A 24,681-nucleotide genomic window follows, 5' to 3' on the forward strand; every position below is an offset into this window, starting at 1 on the left:
CCACGTTTCATCTTCAATGCCCTTGCTGATGGAAGGAGGTTGTCACTCAAAATGTCATGATACATGGCCCCATTCATTCTTTCCTTTACACGGATCAGTCGTCCTGGTCCCTTTGCAGAAAAACAGCCCCAAAGCATGATGTTTCCACCCCCATGTTTCACAGTAGGCAGTGGCGAGCCGTGACTTTTCTACCTAGGCCCTCTGACCCCACCCCCCTCTTCCCTCGAAAAAAAAAAAAGAAAACGTTTTTACGTCACAGCCTATAGTATACTTCAGCGGAATATCAAAACAGCGGCCCGGGGTGCAAAACGCATCAATGACAGCGACCCTCTACCACACAAAACAACACCATTTATATAAACACCTATCATGACAGGACACCCACAGCCAAGTAACAATTACAAATGAATTAAGTCGGCACGGCGGCCCACATTGAAAATCACTTTGACTTACCTTTGATGATCAAATCACCTAAACACAAAGTCCATCCTCCTGTCTTTTTGGATGAAGAACTTGATGGCGTCGTCATGCAGCTGATCCTTTGCTTTTAAAGCAATCAGCAATTCCTTCTCGATCGAAATTAAGGCCAAGTCTGACAGTCGGACTTGCCCAGTCGTGGACCTCGAGTAGCTTTTTATGCGCTTCAGCGCAGAGAAGGACCTCTCCACAGAGGCAGTGGACACAGGTATTGTCAGGATGATGCATGAGAGGGTGTACACCTGTTTCATGCTTTCACTCAGTCCTTTTTTGAGGAGAAACTGATGAATGTCGGCTGGGCTTTTCCCCAAAATGTCAGACATGCCGTACATCACGGCGAGTTCCGTGTGCAGTCGAGGCTGGTCGAAATATCCGCCATAGCTCTCCATCAAACTGTTCAAGGCAGCAGTTGGGAAATAGTTACAGTAATGCCCGAACTGTTGCGGGTCCAGAAGGGCCAGGAATTCCAGCTTTTTGTGGTCACTGAAGCGGTTGGAAATCTGGGTTAGCAGGCTGTCAATTACGCTGCAGTGGAGCTCCCTGTACCGTGCACGAACGTCTCCTTGAGCTCCACGGCCGTGCGGAGGACCAACCAAAGCCTGGGTTTCATCGTAGACGCTGTCAAAGTTCCCCTTCTCCTGTTCAATTTGTCGCTGTAGCTGATCCACTCTGGCCAGGCAGAACTGCATATCAAAACCTTTGTTCTGAAGTATTTCAAAAACAACATCCGAGTAGGAGAAGATAGCGTGGAAGGTTTTCAACCAAAAGCTGAAATCGAAGCTGGTAAGGAGGGTGATGTATCCATCAGAGCAATGAACAGTTTCGTCATCAAACTCTGTGTGATGGTCTACGATGTGCTCGAACACCTACGAGAGTAATGCTTAGTTTAGAAAAAACAACTTATAGACCTCCAGTAAACACTAAGATTAGCTTTTCATTTAATGTAATACTAGCATAGTTCTTTACCTTCATGTTTTTATGAGTGGGTAGTTTCCAACACTAAATCATTTCTTTATTATTGTTAATATTTCCATTACGTTCATTGTTATTATTATCTTACCTCTCTCAATTCCCTGGTCTTCTCTGCCACTGTGCACACCAAGCGAGAATGAAAGCACCAGCGAGTAGGAGCTGCCCGTGGAAGCCTATGCTGGCAAATATCATCCAGTAGCTTGGTGCGCTTTGCTGAGCGGCTGAAAAAGGTGGCCAAGCCAGAGAGGTGGGAGAAGAAGACCTTACACTCTCTTATCTTGGAAGCTCCCTTTGACAAGACGAGATTTAAGATGTGAGCATAGCAGTGAATGAAAAGGGCCTGTGGAATTGTTTCCTTAACTTTCGCTTGCACCCCATTCAATCCAGAGGCCATAACAGCTACTCCATCGTAGCACTGCGCGACCACTTTGTCAATACAGCCACTCTCCCTCAGGAACTCCAGCAGCCGTGTAGCTATGGCCTCTGCTCGTTTGTCCTCTGTCACATCTTCGTACTTGAAGAAACGCTCTTTTATCCCATCGTCAGTGACATATCGAAGCACATATGACATCTGCGCCACGTTGCTAATGTCTGTCGTTTCATCCAACATGACCGCAACAAAAGGTGCCTTCCTCAGCTCCTCTTTCATGCTATCCGTCATTACACTAGCGACAGCGCTGATCAGGTCATTCTGAATCCTTGAAGATGTGCCGGTAAATACTGTTGATGTGGCGAGGTGTGTGTGCAGGTCGCTGTCATATTCTGCCACTAAATCCAGCAACTCTATGTAATTCCCCTTGTTTGATGAAGTTACACTCTCATCGTGACCTCGGAACGGCAACTCCTGCTTGCCCAAGTACACCACACAATTTATCAGGCGTTTCAAAATTCCTCGGTTCCTCTTCACCTTTTCATTATGAAGGATGACACCCCGGCGTTGTTGCTCATCCAGCTGGAGCTCTATCCTGGTGTCCCCAAATGTTTTAAGCCGAATAGTAGCTCTGAGGTGACCTGAAGCATTCTGATGGCGATGTGCTGATTTGGATAAACTTCCTAAATCAGAATATCCATCTCTGGCCCATGACCCACTGTCCGCTCCAAAAAGCAAGCAATCCCAGCAGTACAGCTTTTGTTCCCTGGTTGATCCGGTCATCCAGTTGTATCTGGCGTAATTGCCGATATTAAAATGCCTCTCGAACCGTTTGGTTTTTTGAACCAAATTAAGCTGTGGTGTTGGTCGCCCTTTGGTAATTAACTCCAATTTATCCGTGTAACTCATTCTTGAAAAAGACTCGGTTAGTAGTTTCGCAACGATGTCATCACTATCACTAACGTGAGCCATCGTGAATGAACGTATGCTAATTCCGCCTAGCTTGACCCGTTGATATATCACATGCATAAACTTGGCAGCGCAGCGGGCGGAACTTGTCATAAAGTCCGCGATAATAAAGCCCTCCCATTTAGAGGGAAGATATGATTGGTCAATTGTACTGTCACTTGACATTACTCTCTCGTTGTTTTACTATAGCGGGCCCTCTGTGAATCGCATAGAGGGCCAGACGAGCTTTTTTCATGTAACCCTTCACATTCAAACAGAAACTGAACAGGCAGATTCGAAGGATTTATTTCTTTGTAAATGTTATTTTAAATACAATTAAATCAAGTTTTTTCGGTAAAAATATAACACAAATAATATTTAAAAAATATATATTTAAAAAAAATAATATTTTTTTTAAATGTTTTTAAATATTATTTTTTAGAATATCTTAGGCCCTCACAGAGGCCTGACGGCTCGCCACTGACAGTAGGTATGGTGTTGTTTGGATGCAACTCAGCATTCTTTCTCCTCCAAACACGTCTAGTTGAGTTTTTACCAAAAAGTTCTATTTTGGTTTCATCTGACCATATGACATTCTCCCAATCCTCTTCTGGATCATCTAAATGCTCTCTAGCAAACTTCAGACGGGCCTGGATATGTACTGGCTTAAGCAGGGGGACACGTCTGGCACTGCAGGACAGGGGCGGACTGGCCATCGGGACGTTCGGGACGAATCCCGATGGGCCGGTACTGAAGTGGGCCGGTCGGACGATGTGGGCCGGCCGGTAACCGGCAGGGCTCGACATTAAATGGCCCGCTGGCCCGGAAGCACTATTTAGACACCCCGGGCCAGCATAACGTACTTTCCACTTGCCCGCTCGGGCCACTAAAAATATTGCTTTAAAAAAATTGTCCTGTGGTATTGGTATTTTGACTAGCAATTTAGTTACATTGTTTCGTTTATCAACGCTACAACATAGAGTTCCGTGAGTCGGTTGTCGTTGTTGTTGGGTGAAAAGCAAACAGCTGTTTGCTGCGGAGCGCAGCGGGAGCAGGCTCCCGTGAGCGTGAGCGCGCTCCTTCACTACAGACTATCGCGCCACCTAACCATTCGCCAAATGTTTTTAATACCAGCGGTAAACAATCTTCAAATAAAAGAAAGTCACCGGAGGAGTTAAAGGAGAGTGACAGGGAGTATGAGAAGAAGAGGGAGAGAAAGTTTCAGCCAGCTTGATCGATGGAGTTGGCTGCAGTGACGCATCCTAAAACCCTTATATAATCTATCGATTAGATTTATGATTCGAAAATTATAAAAGTAAGGTAGACATGTGGAGATTATCCGGCTGAACAAAACGTGCATTTATCAAACAGGTTTGTTTTCCACAGACCTTATTTCCAGCTATTTTCCAAAACCCTTGTCGAGGGAACCAGCAGCTTACTTCCTGGTTTTAGGATGCGTCACTGGCTGCACCTCTCAATATGATGCCAATATAAACAAGGTCTTCTGTCGGCTCTGTACATCAATGCCGACCTATGCTGACAAGTAAGTGAAGAGTAGACAATATAAAGGTATTGACGAAATGTCCCAGCAGTTTAGGATAATGAAGGTTCAGGTTCTAATCAAATCAATTACACAGCCTGACAGGAAAGCAGAAAGTGCATTATACAAATAATAATAATAGCAGACATTTTTTAACAATGACCACAATATCATTATTTTAATAAACCAAATATGAACAATTGAGGAAAATGAGGAAGAACTGATGATTAAAATGTTGTAGTACAAGTAGTAATGTAGTTAGTGCATACATTACTATTGCAACAAATGTGTTAATTTTCTTCATTATTAGTTGATTTTTTTTTTGGACGAATGATCCGGGCCAGTGGTTACAATGGTGGGGCCAGTAATAATACAAGTCCACCGGCCCGGAGGTAGACATTAATTACCCTTAATGTCTACCGCTAGTAAATTGTCTACCCCCCCCCCAATTTACTAGAGGTATTTACTTGCGGTACCACGGTGGGCCGGCGGTACCGAAGTTGGCCGGTCGAGAGTCCCGGGCTGATTTGAGTCCCTGGCGGCGTAGTGTGTTACTGATGGTAGCCTTTGTTACTTTGGTCCCAGCTCTCTGCAGGTCATTGACTAGGTCCCCCCGTGTGGTTCTGGGATTTTTGCTCACCGTTCTTGTGATCATTTTGACCCCACGGGGTGAGATCTTGCATGGAGCCCCAGATCGAGGGAGATTATTGATCAGTGGTCTTGTATGTCTTCCATTTTCTAATAATTGCTCCCACAGTTGATTTCATCACACCAAGCTGCTTATCTATTGCAGATTCAGTCTTCCCAGCCTGGTGCAGGTCTACAATTTTGTTTCTGGTGTCCTTTGACAGCTCTTTGGTCTTGGCCATTGTGGAGTTTGGAGTGTCACTGTTTGAGGTTGTGGACAGGTGTCTTTTATACTGATAATACAGTTAATGAGTGGAGGACAGAGAAGGCTCTTAAAGAAGAAGTTACAGGTCTGTGAGAGCCAGAAATCTTGTTTGTTTGTAGGTGACCAAATACCTATTTTACCGAGGAATTTACCAATGAATTCATTAAAAATCCTACAATGTGATTTCTTGGATTCTTTCCCCCCATTCTGTCTCTCATAGTTGAAGTGTACCTAGGATGACAATTACAGGCCTCTCTCATCTTTTTAAGTGGGAGAACTTGCACAATTGGTGGCTGACTAAATACTTTTTTTCCCTACTGTATATATAAAAAGAGAAAAAAATATGTTGAACCCGGCACCTAGCGAGTGTCCAAACAACCTGCTCTTTGTTCCTGTGTCTCTCCACTCCAAGGTCATCCACTGGGCCCACACGTCTGTGCTCTCATGCCACCCTGGAGTTAAAAGGACTATGTGCAGGATTAAGCAGCATTTCTGGTGGCCAGCCATGAAGAAGGATGTGCAGGAGTACGTAGCGGCTTGTCCGGTGTGTGCTTGCAATAAAACCTCATCCCAGGTCAAGATGGGTCTGCTCCAGCCGCTGCCGATTCCTCAACGTCCCTGGTCACACATATCTATGGACTTTGTGACAGGTCTCCCATCGTCCAGAGGCAAAACTACGGTCCTGACAGTGGTGGATCGATTCTCCAAGATGGTTCATTTCATTCCTCTAACCAAGCTTCCCTCTACCAAAGGTACCGCAGAGGTCATGATGAACCATATATTTAGGATCCATGGATTCCCTAATGACATTGTTTCCGACAGGGGTCCACAATTTATTTCCGCTTTTTGGAAGGAGTTTTGCAAACTCATAGGCACCACCGTCAGCTTGTCATCAGGTTACCACCCCCAATCAAATGGACAGTCGGAGCATCTGAACCAGGAACTAGAGACTACACTACGCTGTCTCGTTTTCCAGAACCAGACCACCTGGAGCGACCACCTCAAATGGGTCGAGTTTGCTCACAATACTCTTCCCACGGCGGCCACAGGTCTCTCTCCTTTCTATTGTGCCAATGGCTACCAACCTCCGCTGTTCTCAACCAACGAAGGGGAAGTAACGGTACCATCGGCTCATGCCTTGATTAGACGCTGTCGCCGAGTTTGGGCTGGGGCTCGTCAGTCTCTTCTTAGAAGTCTGACTCGGATGAAGGCTGTAGCAGACGTCCACCGCAGGGCCACTCCCCTCTACAGTCCGGGTCAAAATGTGTGGCTTTCCACCAAGGACTTCAGGTGGCTTCCAAAAAGTTGGCTCCAAGGTTTGTGGGGCCTTTTTCGGTGTCTAAAGTCATTAATCTTGTGTCTGTGCGCTTACGACTTCCCAGGTCCATGAGAGTTAGGGCTGAACGATATATCGTGTCATGGCAATAACCAAAATATGCGCATGCGCGATATTCACACCGCAGGGACGTGCGGTTTTATTCATTTTTTTTTTTAAAATGCTAACGCACTTTAGCACAGAATTCAAAAATAAAGATACCCTTATTACTTATCGAAACTGCACATACAATATATCCGATTAAAGCTGATACTCCAAAGATTATTTAAGTATAGTATCATCACTAAGCGATCCGATCTCGCGACAGGGGAAGCAAACACAGACATCACAACACGTACCTTTACGGAGCTTTTACGGGAGATCGTCTCACCGTAGCTGTCAATCTGATCAAAAGACGTGTTCAATGGCATTACAATGAGAAAAAACGCGGTTGAATCGGTTGATCCATAGGTTAATAATGTATCTGTGGCTTTGAAGCAATTGTTTATAATCCATAATTCCATTTTTATGTAAAGATCGGAGCACAAAAGTTAGCTGCTAATGGTAGTCACCAGAGTGTATGCAGCTTCCGGTTTTGGCTACGCGTCACTCTCACTCCTTATTTGTTCATGTGTTGGTGTGTGTAGAACTTCCCCTCGATTCCATTGGCTCTAGCGGTTATAAAGAGATTTCATTCGTCAAAATCGACCAAGGGGGGCCAGATCTGAAAAATCCACCCAAATGACCCCAGAAGTGTTTTTTTTGTGCTAAATCTCTCTAAAAATGTCAAATGTCACTTGTTTTGCATCAATCTTGATACAGGGTACTTATTATATGTTTTACTTTGGATTCCTAAAGCTTTTAGTCTACTAACCCATCATCCAAGGGTAGTTTTCACTATAAGTAAAAAATGATTTTTGGATGGACACTATAATTTACAGTTTTTTACTATGTTCAATCTGAATTTTCTTTAAAATAAAAAACATCTATATTGATTCTGACTTTTCTACATCCAACTCACAGGTTTATCATTACTTTGAGAGAAAAGATTATTAATTTAACCCTTTTAGAAGGGAAGATATGGTCATTTGTTCTGGGAATGTCATTTTCGAGCCTGAGACCTGAAAAACAGGCTCAGTGCTTAAGTAGGTGAATTAACTCAAACACGTCATGTTACAATTATTTTGCTGCTTGCTACAAAAGGAAAACTTGAGCGGCTCTCATGTCAGGGGTACTTGAGTGAGTGACATGCAGGCTCTGCATATACAGCAAACCACCAATCACAATCATTCTTGATCAGATCACAGCAGGCCCCGCCCCGCTAGTTTGCAGACCATCAAAACACCGGTAAAAAATGAGCGAGGCACAGGAGGACAATACCTTAATCCGGTTAAATATAGTTAAAAAAAACGCAATATATATCGCAGGGGGAAAAAAATCGCAATGTCAGTTTTTTTCAATATCGTGCAGCCCTAATGAGAGTACATCCTACATTCCATGTCAGCAAAATCAAACCAGTGCATGAGAGCACACTTGTTCCCGCCTCCAAGCCCCCTCCACCTCCCCAGTTTTTTTAAGGTGGTCTAACTTACAAGGTCTGCAAGCTGCTGGAGGTCCGCAATAGGGGTCAGGGCAAGCAATTCCTGGTGGATTGGAAAGGTTATGGTCTCGAGGAAAGGTGCTGGGTACCTGCGAGGTTCATAGTAGACAAGACTCTCATCCAGGATTTTTATGATCGGCCTGGGCCATCAGGAGTCGGCCTTAGAGGGGTCAGTCATGTTTTATGTTGTTATTCTTGTATTGTCTTTCACTTCCTGTTTTGTTTTGTCACGTCTCTTTTCAGCTTGCTTGACTCCCTTTCCTAGTGTGTTCTCCCGTTCTCATCAGCATCAGCCCCGCCCCTGATTGTTTTCACCTGTGCCCTGTTATCTCCTGTTTATATTCCCCTGTTTCCCTCTGTTTGTTGTCAGTTCGTCTTGTCCTGTCCTCATGCCAGAACTCTGCTCATCAGCATTTACTTATTTTGACACATGCCTTGTTCATGCTCCTGAAAACCTTTTGTAAGTTTTTTTCCTCACATTGTGAGCGTTTTTTGTTGAGCCTTATTGAAGCTCTTTATTTTGTGTCACCTCGCAAAGAGTGTTTTTTTTTTGTATGTCCTTTTTGGCAAATAAAAGTATATTGCTTATACTTTACCTCTGGCTCCCGGGTCGAGCATTTGAGTCCTTTTTCCATTGTGAATCCAAGTTCTTAACAACATCATTAATCCAAATCTGTAAAGTCACTAAAGGTATTAAATAAATGTAGTGGAGTAAAAGTACATAATTTACCTCTGAACTGTAGTGGAGTAGAAGTACTAAGTAGCAAAACATTTAAATACTCCAGTAAAGTACAAGTATCTCAACATATTACTCAAGTACAGTACAATATAATAACATTATTATACATATTTTATTTATTTATTTCACATGTAAATAAATCAATGTGAATTTGGTTAACAATTTGTTTAATTTTTCCCTTAAAAATAACAAAAAGTACCTACAAGAATACCGTTAAAGTACCGGATCGATAAGCAGTATCGATAAGAGTAGTAGTACCATTAAAAACCTTAGCGATACCCATCCCTATATATTACACAAGTAAAGTGTTAAGGCGAGACATGGCAGGCAAAAACATTGTTTTTCATGCACTGGTCCATTTTGAGATGTTGTGCTATTTTGATTCCATAACATGTTTTCTTTCAGGCTTTTGGAAGGAAAACGTACAAAATACACATTTAAGTGTTTATTTTACTATAGTTTGTCTATTTGCATCTGTAGATACCTCCTAAATTCACCAAAAGTTAGCAACGTAACATAAAGTACCGTGACCGTTGTTTGCACCATGTCATCAGAGATATCGTTGGAAAGCTCCGTTTCTCCTGCACAATCTCATCGGATCCAAATATGGTCATTTCCTTTGTATTAGCAACCAATCGTGAAAGTACAAAGGGGTCTTAAACCAAGAAACGAAATCTCATTGGCTGGTGTCAATTTCTGACGTGATTCGTTCAGATGCGTCACGTGGTGTGCTAAAACACTTCCTGGTTAGGTTTCCGCTAGATATTTTAATCTCAAAATGACAAAAGAACGGCGAAAACATTTTTCACAGAGAAGACGACAACAATTGTCACTTGCACGAAGCAAGGTTATACATAAAACAAATGACCCCGAACATGAAATACCTTCACGGAGTGCGTCGATGCGCAAGCTATCATCCAAAGAACAGGAGGGATTAGGTAGCGCATCACAGCAATCTTTAAAGGTCGTTTTCTCAAAATGAGTTTTTTCTCCTTTACTCTGAGTTCGAAATTTCCACTTCAGTAGCACGTACATACACCAAACCTTCCAGTTATATTCCTATCAATATTATGAAGGCTTTAACAGAAGGGTTTGTTCATATATCATTCATAGCCTGAATTATATAACATTTTATACCTAAAAACATGGCGAAAATTGATATTTTAGGGCTGTTGACAGTATTTTCTGATTTATGGAGTGATAAAAAGAGATATCCAAAATCCCTTCAGTAAAAGCCTTAGATACTAATATGACTACAAAATGAAACAAGCATTTTGAACCTGGCTTTATACAAAGATCATTTGCATATTTAAACATGCTATTTCAGAAGACTTGTAATACAAAAAACAATTGCCTTATATTGTAAGTAATTAACTGGAGAAATGTCTAGCTGATATCTTTAAGTTAAAAAAATGACCCTATTCACCTGGGGTGTCTTGCCTTAAGAGAATGAAATGTTGCTTTACATATTTCAACACTTGATGCTGTCCCAATTTCAGATACCTGTATTTGCCTAACTGAATTAGTTTAAAGAGAGAAAACATTTTGACTAAAAGTTGACTAAAATGTAATTTCACGTTTTTAAACTGCATTTGGGTCCTACCTTTTTTACCGAATCATAACAGGTTTTTAGCACCTGGCTGATAAGGGCACAAGCTCTTACGTTGGTAATGATTGTATAAAAGCAAGGGTGTGCAATAAACAGATACCATCAGTTGGAGAGTCTGACCATCATTCAGCCGGGGATGCTACAATTATTATAGTGAATGTTTAAATGTTATCAATAAAGATTAAGCCCCAGAAAGCACATGGCTACTTAGCATGCACAATGATGTCATTCTGCATGTTAAGTAGCCATGTGACAGTGGTCACAAAGTGCATCATATCTAGTTTAGCCGCATTAGCTTAGCCGCTAACGAGATTAACATTACAACATTCATATTACCAGTGGCACCGGCCTATAGGGGCGCTAGGGGTGCCGCCCACCCTCTTCCCACATGTTTGATTGTCATTACAAATAAAAAAATATATATTTAAAAAAATATATTTTTATTTTTATTTTTAATGAACAAGGTAAATATTATATAATTGGTATCAGTAAAATGTATAATCTACAATAAAATCTCGTTTAAAATTGTTTTACGATATCTAAAGTTACTGATAAATCACATGTTTCCTGCCTTGCCGCAGCGTGTATCATTACCCTCTCTCGTCCGGGCGGTAGAAAGGAACCCTCAGCCAGAGCAGCAGCAGCCGACTGACTGTTGCTATCTGTATACTATGCCGCCGAAACATAATTTCAGCCAATCAGCGTCGTCAGATCTGATGCTCAAAGGGCGCCGTGTCAGCGCCCTGGCCTGTGTGTCTGTGGGTTGTTTGGACTCGTATCCAAGGTGACGCTACAGTAGTTGTCGAGGATGGCTGCGTCTCGGTGCTAGTGGATCGCCGGAGCTGTAGATTAACATTTACATGCTTATTGTAGTTGTAAGGGCAATGCCTGTAGCACCATGGAGCATATGTGTGGGCTGGACCTGTATTTTACAGGAAAGGAGTGAGCAGAGGGTGGAGTTGTCGATTCTTGTTCAGTTTTCATCTTCCTCACCCTCTCAAACTTTGAGTTGCGCGCGCTGCTAAAGAGACGCGCTACCATGGAAACCAAACAATGGTGTAGTTGTATTAAAGTCCGAGTGGAAACAGTCGTGAGTAAATCTGATTTTGTCAGAAATCGTAAGAAATATGACCCCGGGAGGGAACCGGGGAGAGGGCAATGACATCGGGAGTCTCCCGTGAAAATCGGGAGGGTTGGCAAGTAACACACACACACACACACACACACACACACACACACACACACACACACACACACACACACACACACACACAACACACACACACACACACACACACACACACACACACACACACACACACACAACACACACACACACACACACACACACACACACACACACACACACCACACACACACACACACACACACACACACACACACACACACACACACACACACACACACACACACACACACACACACACACACACACACACACACACACACACACACACACACACACACACACACACACACAGTTCATATTTAGTCTCCTGATTTTAAATGGGAATTAAATCATTTGAGTGTTCCCAAAGCACCAGTGTTCTGCACCAGTGTTCCCCACCCTCTAACATCACCAGATAATTTAAGGGGTTGTGAGTGAAACTGCTGTGCAGCAATGCAGAGCCAAGGCTCAGGAAAGGATGGAATTTGGAGCGGCTTTAGTCAAACACTGTTATTTATTGAGAGTAGAATACGGCCGGAGAGATCACAAAGTATATCACACTTTCATGTGAGCCACCTAGCAACACTCTAAAGACAAAGAGTAGAAACATAGCTCTATATCCTTAAAGGAGGAACCTAAAAAGCCCGCCTTTCCTACCCTAATCATTACCAGACATTGGAACAAAGACCTGTTTGTATTACAAACCCACATGTGCCAAACCCCTCACCCACAGGAAGACAGAGGACCTCTTGACCTGTGTCCTCCTTAACATTCCAGGCAGGAGTATATGCGATTTAACGAAAAGCATATCTTTGTGATTAACAGTTTCTCAGAATAGCTGAGAAACTCAAGACACAAAGAGATCGGATTAAAAAAATATTCTCTGACAGGGGTCATTTCTCAAAAATGTCTTCCGGGGGAGGATCCCCCCGGACCGCCTTAGTATGGTTTGGTCCCTATTTCCATAGCCCCACCAAAAATATTTTCCACCAGCCGCCACTGCATATTACATTCATATTACATTCATCTCCTGACTGGTTTTGCCAACTATTCTAGCATTCATAACCTCATTCAACACAATTCAAACTATTTTAAGGATACATATCATACAGTGGAGTAGCAAAAATCGATATGTTAGCAGGCTACGTTATGCTAATTTTCGCTGACTCACCAGGTCAATCCCCACTCTTTCTCCCAAATGTTTCCGTATCTACCGCTAATCCTACAGTCATGCAGGTCTGACTGTGTGATTTGCACACGGTGTTCGTGTGGCGTTCAGGGAACATACGTAAATTAGTCAACAGCATCAGAACCTGGGTTACACGTTCTTTTACAATTAAAAAATAATCAATTCCTTTCTCAAAAAAGAAGAGAAGAACTAATTAAAAAGTAGGACAATAATTACTACTATTTAATTGAAACAAAGTTCAAGTGGAATGTTTCTCAATCACAAATAACAATGCACAACTAAAAAGAAAGTTTGGGAGGTGGGACAGGAGTTCTTCAATCAAAAGAACTTCTCATTAACTAACCATTAACTAATTATTCATTAATACAGTACCCCCCAGTCAGGGTTTCCGTTAGCCGGTATTTACCGGTTTTTAGCTGGTAAAATGTATTAAAAACCGGTAAATTCAAAACCTGTCGGTCAAAATGTCCGGTAATAATTGGGGATTATCGGCCGATATTCACTCTTAATAGTTTGATCGGTGCTCTCTATAAAGGCCGATCAGGAGAGCGGGATCTGATCGTTATGGAGTATAACCGGACACAAGAAAGAGAGAGATCAGATCAGCTGCTGCATAATCACATGAAGCACCCACTGTTTAGCGAGCTGCATGATAAACTGAGGGCTGTCAGGAGAGAGAGAGAGGATCCGTTTCTCCCGTGTTATTATTCAAAGTTAATGTAAACTTTTGAATAATGTACTTCATCTACTACAAGTAGTTTGTTTTAATGTAATAATTATGTTGTTTGTTGTTTGTGGAAGCGCATCATTTATTGAAAAATGAATCTGAATTTTTCGATCTGTGTCACGATTCTTATGTCATGTCACGGTTTTAGTTTTGTGTGTCTGGCAATGGGTTTTGTTTTGCTGTTCTTTTCTCCCTGTGTTCTATTTCGTATATGGCTTCACCCTCTAAGGCTATCACTGTTGGGTAATCCTCCTGCGCCCCCGTGCAGCACTGAAAACTTGTAGTCCACGCCCACCCGCAAGGTGGGCCCCACCCTCGGGCCTCCTTCCGGTATAAATAGGAAGGAGGCCCGGCAATCTGCTCCCTCTTTTCTTCAGCAAACCAGCACAGTTACTGAAGCACAGCAATTGAGAATCATCATGAGCAACAACTGCATCTGTGATTGTCCCTCATGTGTCTCTGGGTTCATAATGATTTATGACCAGCAGTGATAAAAGCAGTATGCGAATCCTGCCTGGGGTCAGAGCACGCGTACAGGAAGCGGAGAGCGGACGCTCTTGCTGCTGTGGCAGAGGAGGACGATTGGCCCGTCCAGGCTTACGAGCCCGCGGACGGGGCCGAGTGCCGGGCAGGAGTCCGAAGAAAAGCAACCCCTGCCCTGCCTCCCTCCACGGTTCACCGTTCGGTTCTCCCCTCCCTCCTCTCCCCCGGACGGGGGAGACAGAGTCGGAGCAGGGTGCCAGCTTGGCGGCCGAACATGCTTTCCCCCTCTCCGTCACCACAGCGCGGCGGCGAATAACATCGCACTGCTCTCCAACTCGGTGGTGACACTGGTAGAGCGGTCCACCACCGAGGCAGAGGAAATCAGCAAGGCGGCCAGCACGGCGCTCATTCTGTGCGCGTTCGTCGCTGTCTCCCAGGCGAGGATTTCCGCGTGGGTGACACAGATCCAGCGCCACCTCTGGCGGAAGCAGGCGTCTGTTACGGAGACGGCCAGAAAAGTGCTACTGGACGCTCCAATCAGCCCGGACGGGCTGTTCGGACCCCAGTTCCACGCCATGGTGGAGTCCATGAAGACGGCCGCGGAACAGGCGGACGGCATTCGCCAGCATGTACAGCTGGCTCCAGCCTGCTGAGCGCCCACAGCGGCACCAACGCCCGCAGCAGCTGCGGCGTCCACGCCGGCCACAGGAGGCCGCAAGCAGAGAGCCGCCCACAGCAACCGCCTCGGTATCAGACTCGCCCTTCGGCGGCTGCAGGGGCTCCGTCCCACGTCTCCGCTCCCCCACCACCCCAGAGACAGGGTCTCCCGGCGGCGAGTCAAAGGGGAGTGAGGCTCCCTCGCTCCTGGTATGCTCCGCGAGAGCCTCCGAGGAAGTAGAGCCGGTTGTAAAGGAATATTTTGGTCTTGTTAAAGTATATAGAGCAGGCATCCTCAAACTACGGACTCCGGTCCGGATCCGGACCGAACCACCACTGTCTCCGGACTCTGAGCAAATTATACTTTTCATATGTATGATCTCTCTGTATTATATGTGAGACATCGCCACAACGCATTCGCAACGAGTCAAAATTCTCCGCTATGTCCACTGCAAACAGCGCTCTGCATGTCTGACTGTTCCACTGTGTTCCACCTGTGTGTGTCAACGCTTTGGTCCAATCACATTCAGCATCCAGTCAGCGTTTTTTCCCCCCAAACAATCTGCGAATCAGAGGCACAGTAGGGCGGGTCTTCGCGGAATGCGGGTGGGAAAAATGTGTGTGTCTCTTTCAACCTGTCTAAGTCAGAGCGAGAATTAAAACAAAAACAAAAAAAATTCAGAGCGAGAGTTAACAGCTCATCTAGTTCCATCTGTACTGTAGCTAGTAGCCTAGTTTCACCTACCGGGGTGGCAACTGACACCCTAAAAATAGCCTTGCCACCCCAGCTGCCACCCCAGTTGGCAGCTTTGTTTTGAAAGAAAAGTTGTGGCTCATCGGACATTTATGAGAGAAAGTCTCTAATGTCCGAGTGCAAGTGAATGCAGCACAAGATGCACGTCATGTAACCCCTCCCCCGGTCCTGGCGCGAGCGTGGACATACGATTTGGCGGCGATTTCATTTTTAACTGGACGGCGCAAAACGAGAAGCATTCGGACCCAAGCACTGAAGGAATGAGGTATTTGCGGTCTACACTGACAGAGAAGAGACTGTCAGTTTGGCTGTACTCAGCATTGAATCAAAACGCACTAAAGCTGTTGATCTTAATACGTTTGTGAGGCGTTTTGCTGAACAAAATGGTAATCGCCGCATTCAGCTGTAATAGACATGTCAACTTGATGCTCTGCTCACGGATGAGCATCCACAACTATTAAGATGATGACCTTACGTGTGTAAATATATTGTTTTCTTTGAGGGGGTCTGCCCCCAAAAAACTGTTTTAAGTCCTGAGAAAGTCAAATAAGACGGTGTTTAAAACTACACTGCCCAGCCAAAAAAAAGTAACCACTTTGATGTAACTAGGCCAGTAGGTAAGGACTTTCCACTGGATAATAACTGCAGTATAAAATAATGCATGACTGAAGTGATGGAGACCATGATGAAGGCAAACAAAGAGGAAATAACAGGTCAAATCAAGCAAATCCCCTCTCAGATTCCACAGCAACCAGAAGAACATAAATACTGGCTGGTGATTTGATTCATCAGCTTTGTGATGGAATAAAAAATGCACAGTGCATTTCCTTAGCTGTGGGTGAGTCCACTGACACCACTGACAATGCTCAGTTGCTGGTGTTTGTGAGTTTTTATGATGAGGCAAAGGGGGAGTTTGTTGAAGATGTGTGACGAACCTCAGTGGACACACAAGGGGGAAGACATTTATAAAGCAATAATGGGAATGCTGAATGAAAGAGGGTGCAGCTGCCTTTATTCCTAACTGTGCAGCTCTTACACTGCGACTCTGAGGGGTCAAGCACATACACAATAACAATGAAAACTGCTGCATACAGATTATTTTTGTTTTTGCAACCTCGTGTTAAGAATCTTGTTGCAATTGTTTAAAAGTTTGAATGACCGTAATAAACGGACCTTTGTCTTATTGAAACATTTATTTTGGACCTTTAAGATTTGTATTTGAGTACCCCTGATATAGAGTTTAGTGACTTGTCCTCGGGAATCTGTTTAATATGGTTGAAGTGTATTCCTGCCTGTAATGTGATCCATAGCTTCTCAGGAAGACACAGGTCAAGAGGTCATCTGATGTCTTGTGGGGGAGAAGCTTGGCTCATGTGGGTTTACAATGCAACGAGTCTTTGTCTCGACATCTGGCATGCATTAAAGGAAAACCTGCGTGTTTTAGGGCCCTCCTCTTCTTCATGTATAGATGGGTTCTTGGCGCTTTTGGGCTTCAGAGTTGGCTGGTATCTTACAGGGGAACTGTAGTATGCTGTGAACTCTCCGGACGCTCAGGCTCTCAATAAATATCAGTGTATTGACAGGCGAATCCAGTTTCACTCATTTCATGATTGGCTCAACATTGCTGCAAAGAAGTTTTAACTTCACAATTGGCGTCGCGAACAATTACCAATAGATCGTCGAGCTGGTGAGTGTAATTTCAAATCTATATTTTGACATTGCCTCGCCAGACTCTGTGATTGACGGTATAAAAATTACCTGTGGAACAGATAGATGCAATATTTTTGGTTTCCTCTGTGTGTGTGCACGGCAAATATTCGGAGAGACCTTAAAGAGGGCATCAGTAATGTGGAACTTCGGTTTAAAAGCAATGTAAAGATTTGTACTGAAACGAATCGCCGATTTCTGGAGATTTCAACGGTTTAACCAGTTAAATCAACTCACCTCGAAATCACCCTGTTGCTGCTGCAGGAAGAGGGTGTGGGTAATTCCCCTCCCCCCTGTGGGGAGCAGCACACGAGGAGAAACAAAGCACAGTGTCGTATTCTACTTAAATCGCACCATTATGAGTTTTGGAACTAAACATAACTCTTATTAGGATGTTACTAAATATTACGTCACGCTGTGTTTCATAAACTGAGGGGTTGTTGAATTTGGCTGTTGTTAAAATAAAGGGTACTGAATTCATTAAAAGTCTGTTAAGAATGTCACGAGGCTCAGGACCCAAATGCACAACACCAGAAACAGATTAGAATTAACAAGGTCTTTTAATTAAGGTCAAATACAAAACGCTCACTTGGAGGATCAAAAACTCTAAACCAAAAAACATCTACATGACTATCAAAAATATACTTCACACGATCAAGGGATGACTGGCAGGCTTGATGAGACAAGACGAACTGACACAAGACAAAGGGAGACGCAGACTATATATACACACTAGGTAAGGGGACACAGGTGGCAACAATTAAGGGAGGGGCTGACAATCACACTGGTGGGAAAAACACACCAGGGCAGGAATGCTCTGAAACGAGAGGGAAAGGTTACTACAAAATAAAACAGGAAATCACAAGACAAGGCAAAAGACAAAAGGACTGAACTAAATAAATTAACTTAACACAACTGTCTAGACACCACAGTACCCCCTCCTTTACGGACGGCTCCGGACGGCCCAGCGAGTTCAGGATGGCTTTTGTAAAAATCCTTTATCAGGTTCTGGTCCACGATGAAGCTAGACGGGATCCATTCCCGCTCTTCCGGTCCATAACCCTCCCAGTCCACTAAAAACTGCTGACCCCTTCCTCGTTTTCTGACCTTCAGCAGACGCTTGACAGTGTAGACCAGACCTCCATCAATGAGCCTGGGAGGAGGGGGGGGCTTGGAAGCGGGAACCATTTTGCTTTCCTTGACCGGCTTGAGTTTGCTTACGTGGAATGTTGGATGGACTCTGAGTGATCTAGGCAGGCGCAAACGAACAGACACAGGGTTAATACACTTTTCCACAGTGAATGGGCCTACAAATCTTGGTGCCAGCTTCCTAGAGACTACGTTCAGGGGCAAGTCTCTGGTGGATAGCCACACTTTCTGACCCGGTCTGTACACAGGTGCAGGACGGCGATGCCGATCAGCCGCTTTTTTCATGCGGGCCGAAGTCCTAAGGAGGACCCGACGTGCTGAAGCCCAAATGCCATGACAGCGCCTGACCAGTGCGTGTGCCGAGGGAACCATGACTTCTTTCTCTGTCTCTGAGAACATGGGAGGTTGGTAACCGTAGACGCACTGGAACGGGGTCAATCCGGTGGCAGAGGTAGGCAATGAGTTGTGGGCGTATTCTACCCACGTGAGGTGTTTACTCCAAGAAGCTGGGTTTTGGGACACCAGGCACCGGAGGCAGGTTTCCAGTTCTTGATTCAGTCTCTCCGTTTGTCCATTTGATTGGGGATGGTAACCGGAAGAGAGGCTGACAGAGGCCCCGATGAGGCTGCAAAACTCCCTCCAGAAACGGGAGACAAACTGAGGACCCCGGTCTGACACGATGTCCTTGGGAAAACCGTGGAGACGACAAACATGGTGCAACAACACTTCAGCCGTTTCTTTGGCCGATGGCAGTTTAGGCAAAGCAATAAAATGTGTCATTTTAGAGAATCTATCAACCACCGTGAGGACGGTGGTGTTACCTTTGGATTCTGGCAGTCCGGTGACAAAATCCACTGAGATGTCGGACCAGGGCCGACTGGGGATAGGCAGCGGCCTGAGCAGACCCATCTGGGGCCTGGAAGAGGTCTTATTCCTGGCGCAGATGGTGCAGGCGGCCACATACTCCTTGACATCCTTCTCCATAGATGTCCACCAGAACCGTTGCTTGATGACGTACATGGTTTTTTTTACCCCAGGATGGCAGGTGAGCAGCGAGGTGTGAGCCCATTGAATGACCTTAGGACGCACAGTTTGAGGAACAAACAACCTATTTGGGGGGCAACCCCTAGGTGTCGGGCTCTCACCGTTAGCTCGTTTCACCTCTGTTTCTATTGGCCAAGTTACCGCTCCAACCACACAGTTTAGTGGAAGGATGAGCTTTGGTTCCTTTGCCGAGGGTTCAGGATCAAAAACACGAGAGAGTGCATCTGGCTTGACATTTTGTGAACCGGGTCTAAATGACAAGGAAAAGTTAAAACGAGTGAAGAACAAAGCCCATCTTGCCTGACGTGAGTTCAGTCTCTTAGCTTTTCGGATGTACTCAAGATTTTTATGATCCGTCCAGACTATGAATGGTCGCTCTGACCCCTCCAGAAAGTGTCTCCATTCCTCAAGCGCTGTTTTGACTGCCAAAAGTTCTCTGTTGCCTACATCATAGTTGCGTTCAGCAGGTGTTAACTTACGTGACAGAAAAGCACATGGGTGAAGTTTGCTGTCCTTGGCTGAACGTTGTGACAACACAGCCCCAACTCCATCATTGGAAGCATCCACCTCCACCACAAACTGCCGTAGTGAATCAGGAGTGATGAGAACAGGAGCAGAGGTAAACCGTCTTTTCAATTCCTGGAAAGCTTTGTCGGCCTGTAGAGTCCACAAAAACTGAACATGGGTTGAGGTGAGTGAGTGGAGAGGTGCAGCTATGGAGCTAAAATGTCTTATGAAACGTCTGTAGAAGTTAGCAAAACCGAGAAATTGCTGTACCTTCTTCCTGTTGGTGGGTGTGGGCCAATTTGCGACAGCACTGACCTTGCTTGGATCCATCTTGACCTGGTCCGGAGCAATGATGAAGCCCAGGAATGAGACAGTGGTCTTGTGAAATTCACATTTCTCCGTCTTCACGAATAGTTGGTTTTCCAGAAGGCCTTGGAGGACCTGGCGGACATGCTGAACATGGGACTCTTCATCAGGAGAGAATATCAATATATCATCCAGGTAGACAAACACAAAATGATTCAAATATTGTCTGAGCACGTCATTCACAAGAGCCTGAAATACAGCAGGAGCATTAGTTAGCCCAAATGGCATTACTAAGTATTCATAGTGGCCACTGGGGGTATTGAATCCAGTCTTCCATTCGTCCCCCTCCCTTATCCTGACCAAGTGATAGGCATTCCTCAAGTCAAGTTTAGTGAAGATCTTAGCTCCTTTTAACAGTTCAAAAGCAGTGGAAATGAGGGGGAGAGGGTACCTGTTTTTTACCGTTATATCATTCAGGGGAGAGTAGTCTATGCAGGGTCGGAGGGATCCGTCTTTTTTACCCACGAAGAAAAATCCGGCGCCAGCAGGAGATGACGATGGACGAATGAGGCCCGCCTTCAGAGATGAGTCAATGTAATCCGTCATAGATTGTCTTTCAGGACCAGAAATTGAGTATAGACGTCCCTTGGGAATGGGGGCACCCGGTAGTAAGTCAATTGCACAGTCATAAGGTCAATGAGGAGGCAACGTAGAGGCCCGAGTCTTACTGAAAACCTCCCTCAGGTTGTGGTAACAGGAGGGAACATTGGGCAGGTCTGGTAAGTCAGAGGCATGGTCATGAGTTACTTCCTTTGTCTCCACCTCACTACCTGAAGTAACCCTTCCTACAGACAGCCCTTCAACTTCTCCTGGTGAAACCAAACATGTATGATTACATTCTCTTCCCCAACCCTTCACCCTACCAGAACGCCAGTCAATGTGAGGGTTATGTCTTTTCAACCATGGGAAGCCTAAAATCATAGGGTGTTGTGAGGAGTCGAATAAATGGAATGTCATGAATTCTGTGTGGTTGTGAGTTATGATAACCTGGACGGGTTCTGTGTGGTGAGTGACTTGAAACAATAATCTTCCATCAAGGGCACTGGCATTTAAAGGTTGAGCTAAGGGCATGGTGACACTGTTCAAGCTTTTGGCAAAATTCCAGTCCATAAAACTTTCGTCTGCTCCTGAATCAATGAGAACATTCTGTGTTAAGGTTTTCTTACCTAATTTTACTTGGATAGGAGTCAGCGTACGAGGAGAGTAGTCAGAAGTTAGTCGGCTCACCAGCGCCCTCCTCTTGCCTGGGGAGCCCCGTCTTTTAGTGAGCAAGCGGCCATCAGGTGTCCACGATGCCCGCAGTAGAAACACAGGCCCTGGCGGAGGCGCCGTTCCCGCTCCTCCAGTGAAAGTCTTGCTCGGCCAAGTTGCATGGGTTCCTCTGATGTGGTGGATGGCGTTGTCAAAGGAGGCTTGATCCAGACCCCTGGAAACGAATCCTCCCTCATCCGGATGCCACGAGGAGGCCCCCTGGAGCTTGGTGAACGAACTGCAGGATGTTCTCTTTCTTTTTGTCTATCCCAGAGCCTATTATCTATTCGTATAGCCAGAGCAATCACAGAGTCTAAATCTTCTGGAAGATCTAATGGGACTAAGTGATCTTTGACAAGGCCTGAAAGTCCATTTACAAAGGCGTCCAGCAAGGCCAGATCATTCCAGCCACTGTCTGCTGCTATTGTCCTAAACTCTATGGCATAATCAGACACTCTTTGATTTCTTTGCTTGAGTTGAACTAGAGCTTTAGCCGCTTCTCTCCCTGGCGCTGTACGATCAAAAATCTTTTTAAGGGAATCAGTAAACAGTCCGAGTGATCTGCAAAGGGGAGAGTCTCTAGCCCATTCTGCTGTAGCCCACGCTGCTGCTCTACCAGTCAAGTGTGTTATCATGAAAGCTATTCTAGACTGATCTGTTGGAAAAGCAGAAGGCTGATGTTGATATTGCAGGTCGCATTGGACTAAAAAAGGACGACAGTCACCTGAGTCACCGGAGAATTTCTCTGGAGATGCGAGACGAGAGCATGAAGAAGAAGTAGGTCCTTGGATCACAGCCTCAGGCAGGGGTGCAGCCGCGGAAACAGTTTGAGATCCAGCTTCCAGGTGGGCAAGGACACGAACAAGCTGATCTGCCAGGTGGTTTACTTGGCTGTTCACAGATGTTTGGAAGCTTTCTTGACGACCACTCAATTCTCTCACTCCCTGGTCAATTGATTTCAGCTGATCGTCATGCTGAGACAAAAGCGTGCCTTGTGAGCGCAGAGCTGCTCTGAACCTGTCTGGGTCGGCTGGGTCCATTCTTTGGTCAGTTCGTACTGTTAAGAATGTCACGAGGCTCAGGACCCAAATGCACAACACCAGAAACAGATTAGAATTAACAAGGTCTTTTAATTAAGGTCAAATACAAAACGCTCACTTGGAGGATCAAAAACTCTAAACCAAAAAACATCTACATGACTATCAAAAATATACTTCACACGATCAAGGGATGACTGGCAGGCTTGACGAGACAAGACGAACTGACACAAGACAAAGGGAGACGCAGACTATATATACACACTAGGTAAGGGGACACAGGTGGCAACAATTAAGGGAGGGGCTGACAATCACACTGGTGGGAAAAACACACCAGGGCAGGAATGCTCTGAAACGAGAGGGAAAGGTTACTACAAAATAAAACAGGAAATCACAAGACAAGGCAAAAGACAAAAGGACTGAACTAAATAAATTAACTTAACACAACTGTCTAGACACCACAAAGTCTCTGCTCTCCGGATCGGGGAGGGCAGAGCACCACTCAATTAGCATAGTGGTTGTTGATTGAGAATAATGTGGTTATTACTCTTCAGCAGATTCCGTTCTTAGAATTAATTAAATTAATTAATATCTCTGCTCTCGGTCGGTTGAGCAGTTTTACCACTACATTTGCATAGTGGTTTTGATTGAGAATAAGGTAGTTTATTGCTCATCAACAGAATTCCCCTCCCCCCTGTGGTGAACGGCACACGAGGAATGTTTAACAACACAGACTTGTATTTTCTGTTAATTACACCATAAGCTCAAGAACTAAATTGAGCTATTAAATGGGAAGGGTGGTGGCAGAATATTACATTCACACTGTGTTTAATAAACTTACGGATTATTGAATTGGATGTTGTTTAAAAAAAAAAAAAAAAAAAAAAATAAAAATAAGTACTGATATTTCCCTACCCCCGCTGAAGTTTCCCTAATTCGGATTAAAATTAAACTGGATGAGTTTAGCTGTCACCTGATATTTGTTGCGGGTTCATGTTTGTTTGTATAATTGTTTCGTGTTTGTTTGTATACCTGCCGTCTTGTGCATGTTTTGTAACAACTAATAATTAATCAGTCCACAGCCAAGGTAAAATGAATCTAAATTTCCGCTAAAGGAAAATAAATAGCAAAAAAGCCTCTGTTTTACACCCGGGAACCTCAGAGGCATCACTGCGGGTCATCTGTCTGCTCAAATAGGTCAATGTTGTATTATTTGTTTCATTTATTCTTAATCTATGTATTGTATGGTAATAATGAAAATAAAATAACCTAATGTATTGAACACATTCTGAAACAAAGCAGATAAGACAAGACTTAGACACAATGGTGATTAAACCTTTTTGCACGATTGATGCAAAATGAAAACTTTGTCATTATCTGTTTCCAACTGGCCACTGGAATCAGATAATGGATATAAGTTGAAGTTCAATTACAGTTTTAAATATAGTTCAACATTCTTTATTAAACTGTTTCAAATTATTTCTAGTCAAAATCCCCTCCTTTTCTCTACTCTGCTTGGTGCTGCAGAAGAAGAAAATAAAATAAAACGCAAGACACGGGGTCAGAGACAGGCGTGACCTCTGGAAGGAAAAGATAATCGGAAGCAGACCACAGCACTGTGCCTTGGGGGGTTTTTATGAGCTTGAGCACATAGGAACATCTCATTTCAGCAGTCAGTTTTTTTTATTGGCAGAACTTTTGAGCATTTTGAAAATGTATTTTCATGCCTCTGTGCAAGGCTTAGTCTTTCTATCTGTATAGCCACTGGTGTAAAGTGGCTGGGTTCATGGACTCAACAAGTTCTATACTTGGGCACAATTTTGAGATACTGGTACTTTATTTGAGTATCTAAAATGTTTTGCTGCTTTATTTTTCTACTCCACTACAGTTCAGTGGTACATGGTGTACTTTTACTCCACTACATGTATTTAATACCTTTAGTTACTTCACAGATGTGGATGAATGATGTGAAATCTAATCAAGTGTTGAATCAGACCTTAGTTCCACCTGGAGTAAATCCACCAGCTACCCTGCAGTATACAAAGTCATTCAAACTAGCTGCACCTTTACCAGCTTTGAGAACACTTTCATGATCAATCATTATAAAACATATCATATATATTATTCTGAAATAAACCAATCTGCACAGTGACTACTTT

At 44.3% G+C, this 24,681-nt stretch overlaps 1 protein-coding gene across 1 annotated transcript; it reads right to left on the reverse strand.

Moving 5' to 3' along the window:
* Positions 1-376: 376 nt before the first annotated feature.
* Positions 377-2,110, reverse strand: LOC117542822 (zinc finger MYM-type protein 1-like). The gene is made up of 2 exons (XM_034210675.1): positions 1,538-2,110; positions 377-1,343 (listed from the first exon to the last, which is right to left on the reverse strand). Exons 1-2 carry the CDS (start codon positions 2,108-2,110, stop codon positions 468-470), a joined length of 1,449 nt encoding a protein of 482 aa, XP_034066566.1. The 3' UTR covers positions 377-467.
* Between the last annotated feature and the right edge of the window lie 22,571 nt (positions 2,111-24,681).

Source organism: Gymnodraco acuticeps, unplaced genomic scaffold (assembly GCF_902827175.1).
Source record: "Gymnodraco acuticeps unplaced genomic scaffold, fGymAcu1.1, whole genome shotgun sequence".
Lineage (NCBI taxonomy): Eukaryota > Metazoa > Chordata > Actinopteri > Perciformes > Bathydraconidae > Gymnodraco > Gymnodraco acuticeps.

What these genes read in the sequence shown, in the direction of transcription:
- LOC117542822 (XM_034210675.1), bottom strand. Translation starts at nt 2,110, where the DNA reads ATGACGGATAGCATGAAAGAGGAGCTGAGGAAGGCACCTTTTGTTGCG. An exon ending in AGACCAGGGAATTGAGAGAG is followed by an intron (nt 1,344 to 1,537) that starts GTAAGATAATAA and finishes TTACTCTCGTAG; the next exon opens with GTGTTCGAGCACATCGTAGA.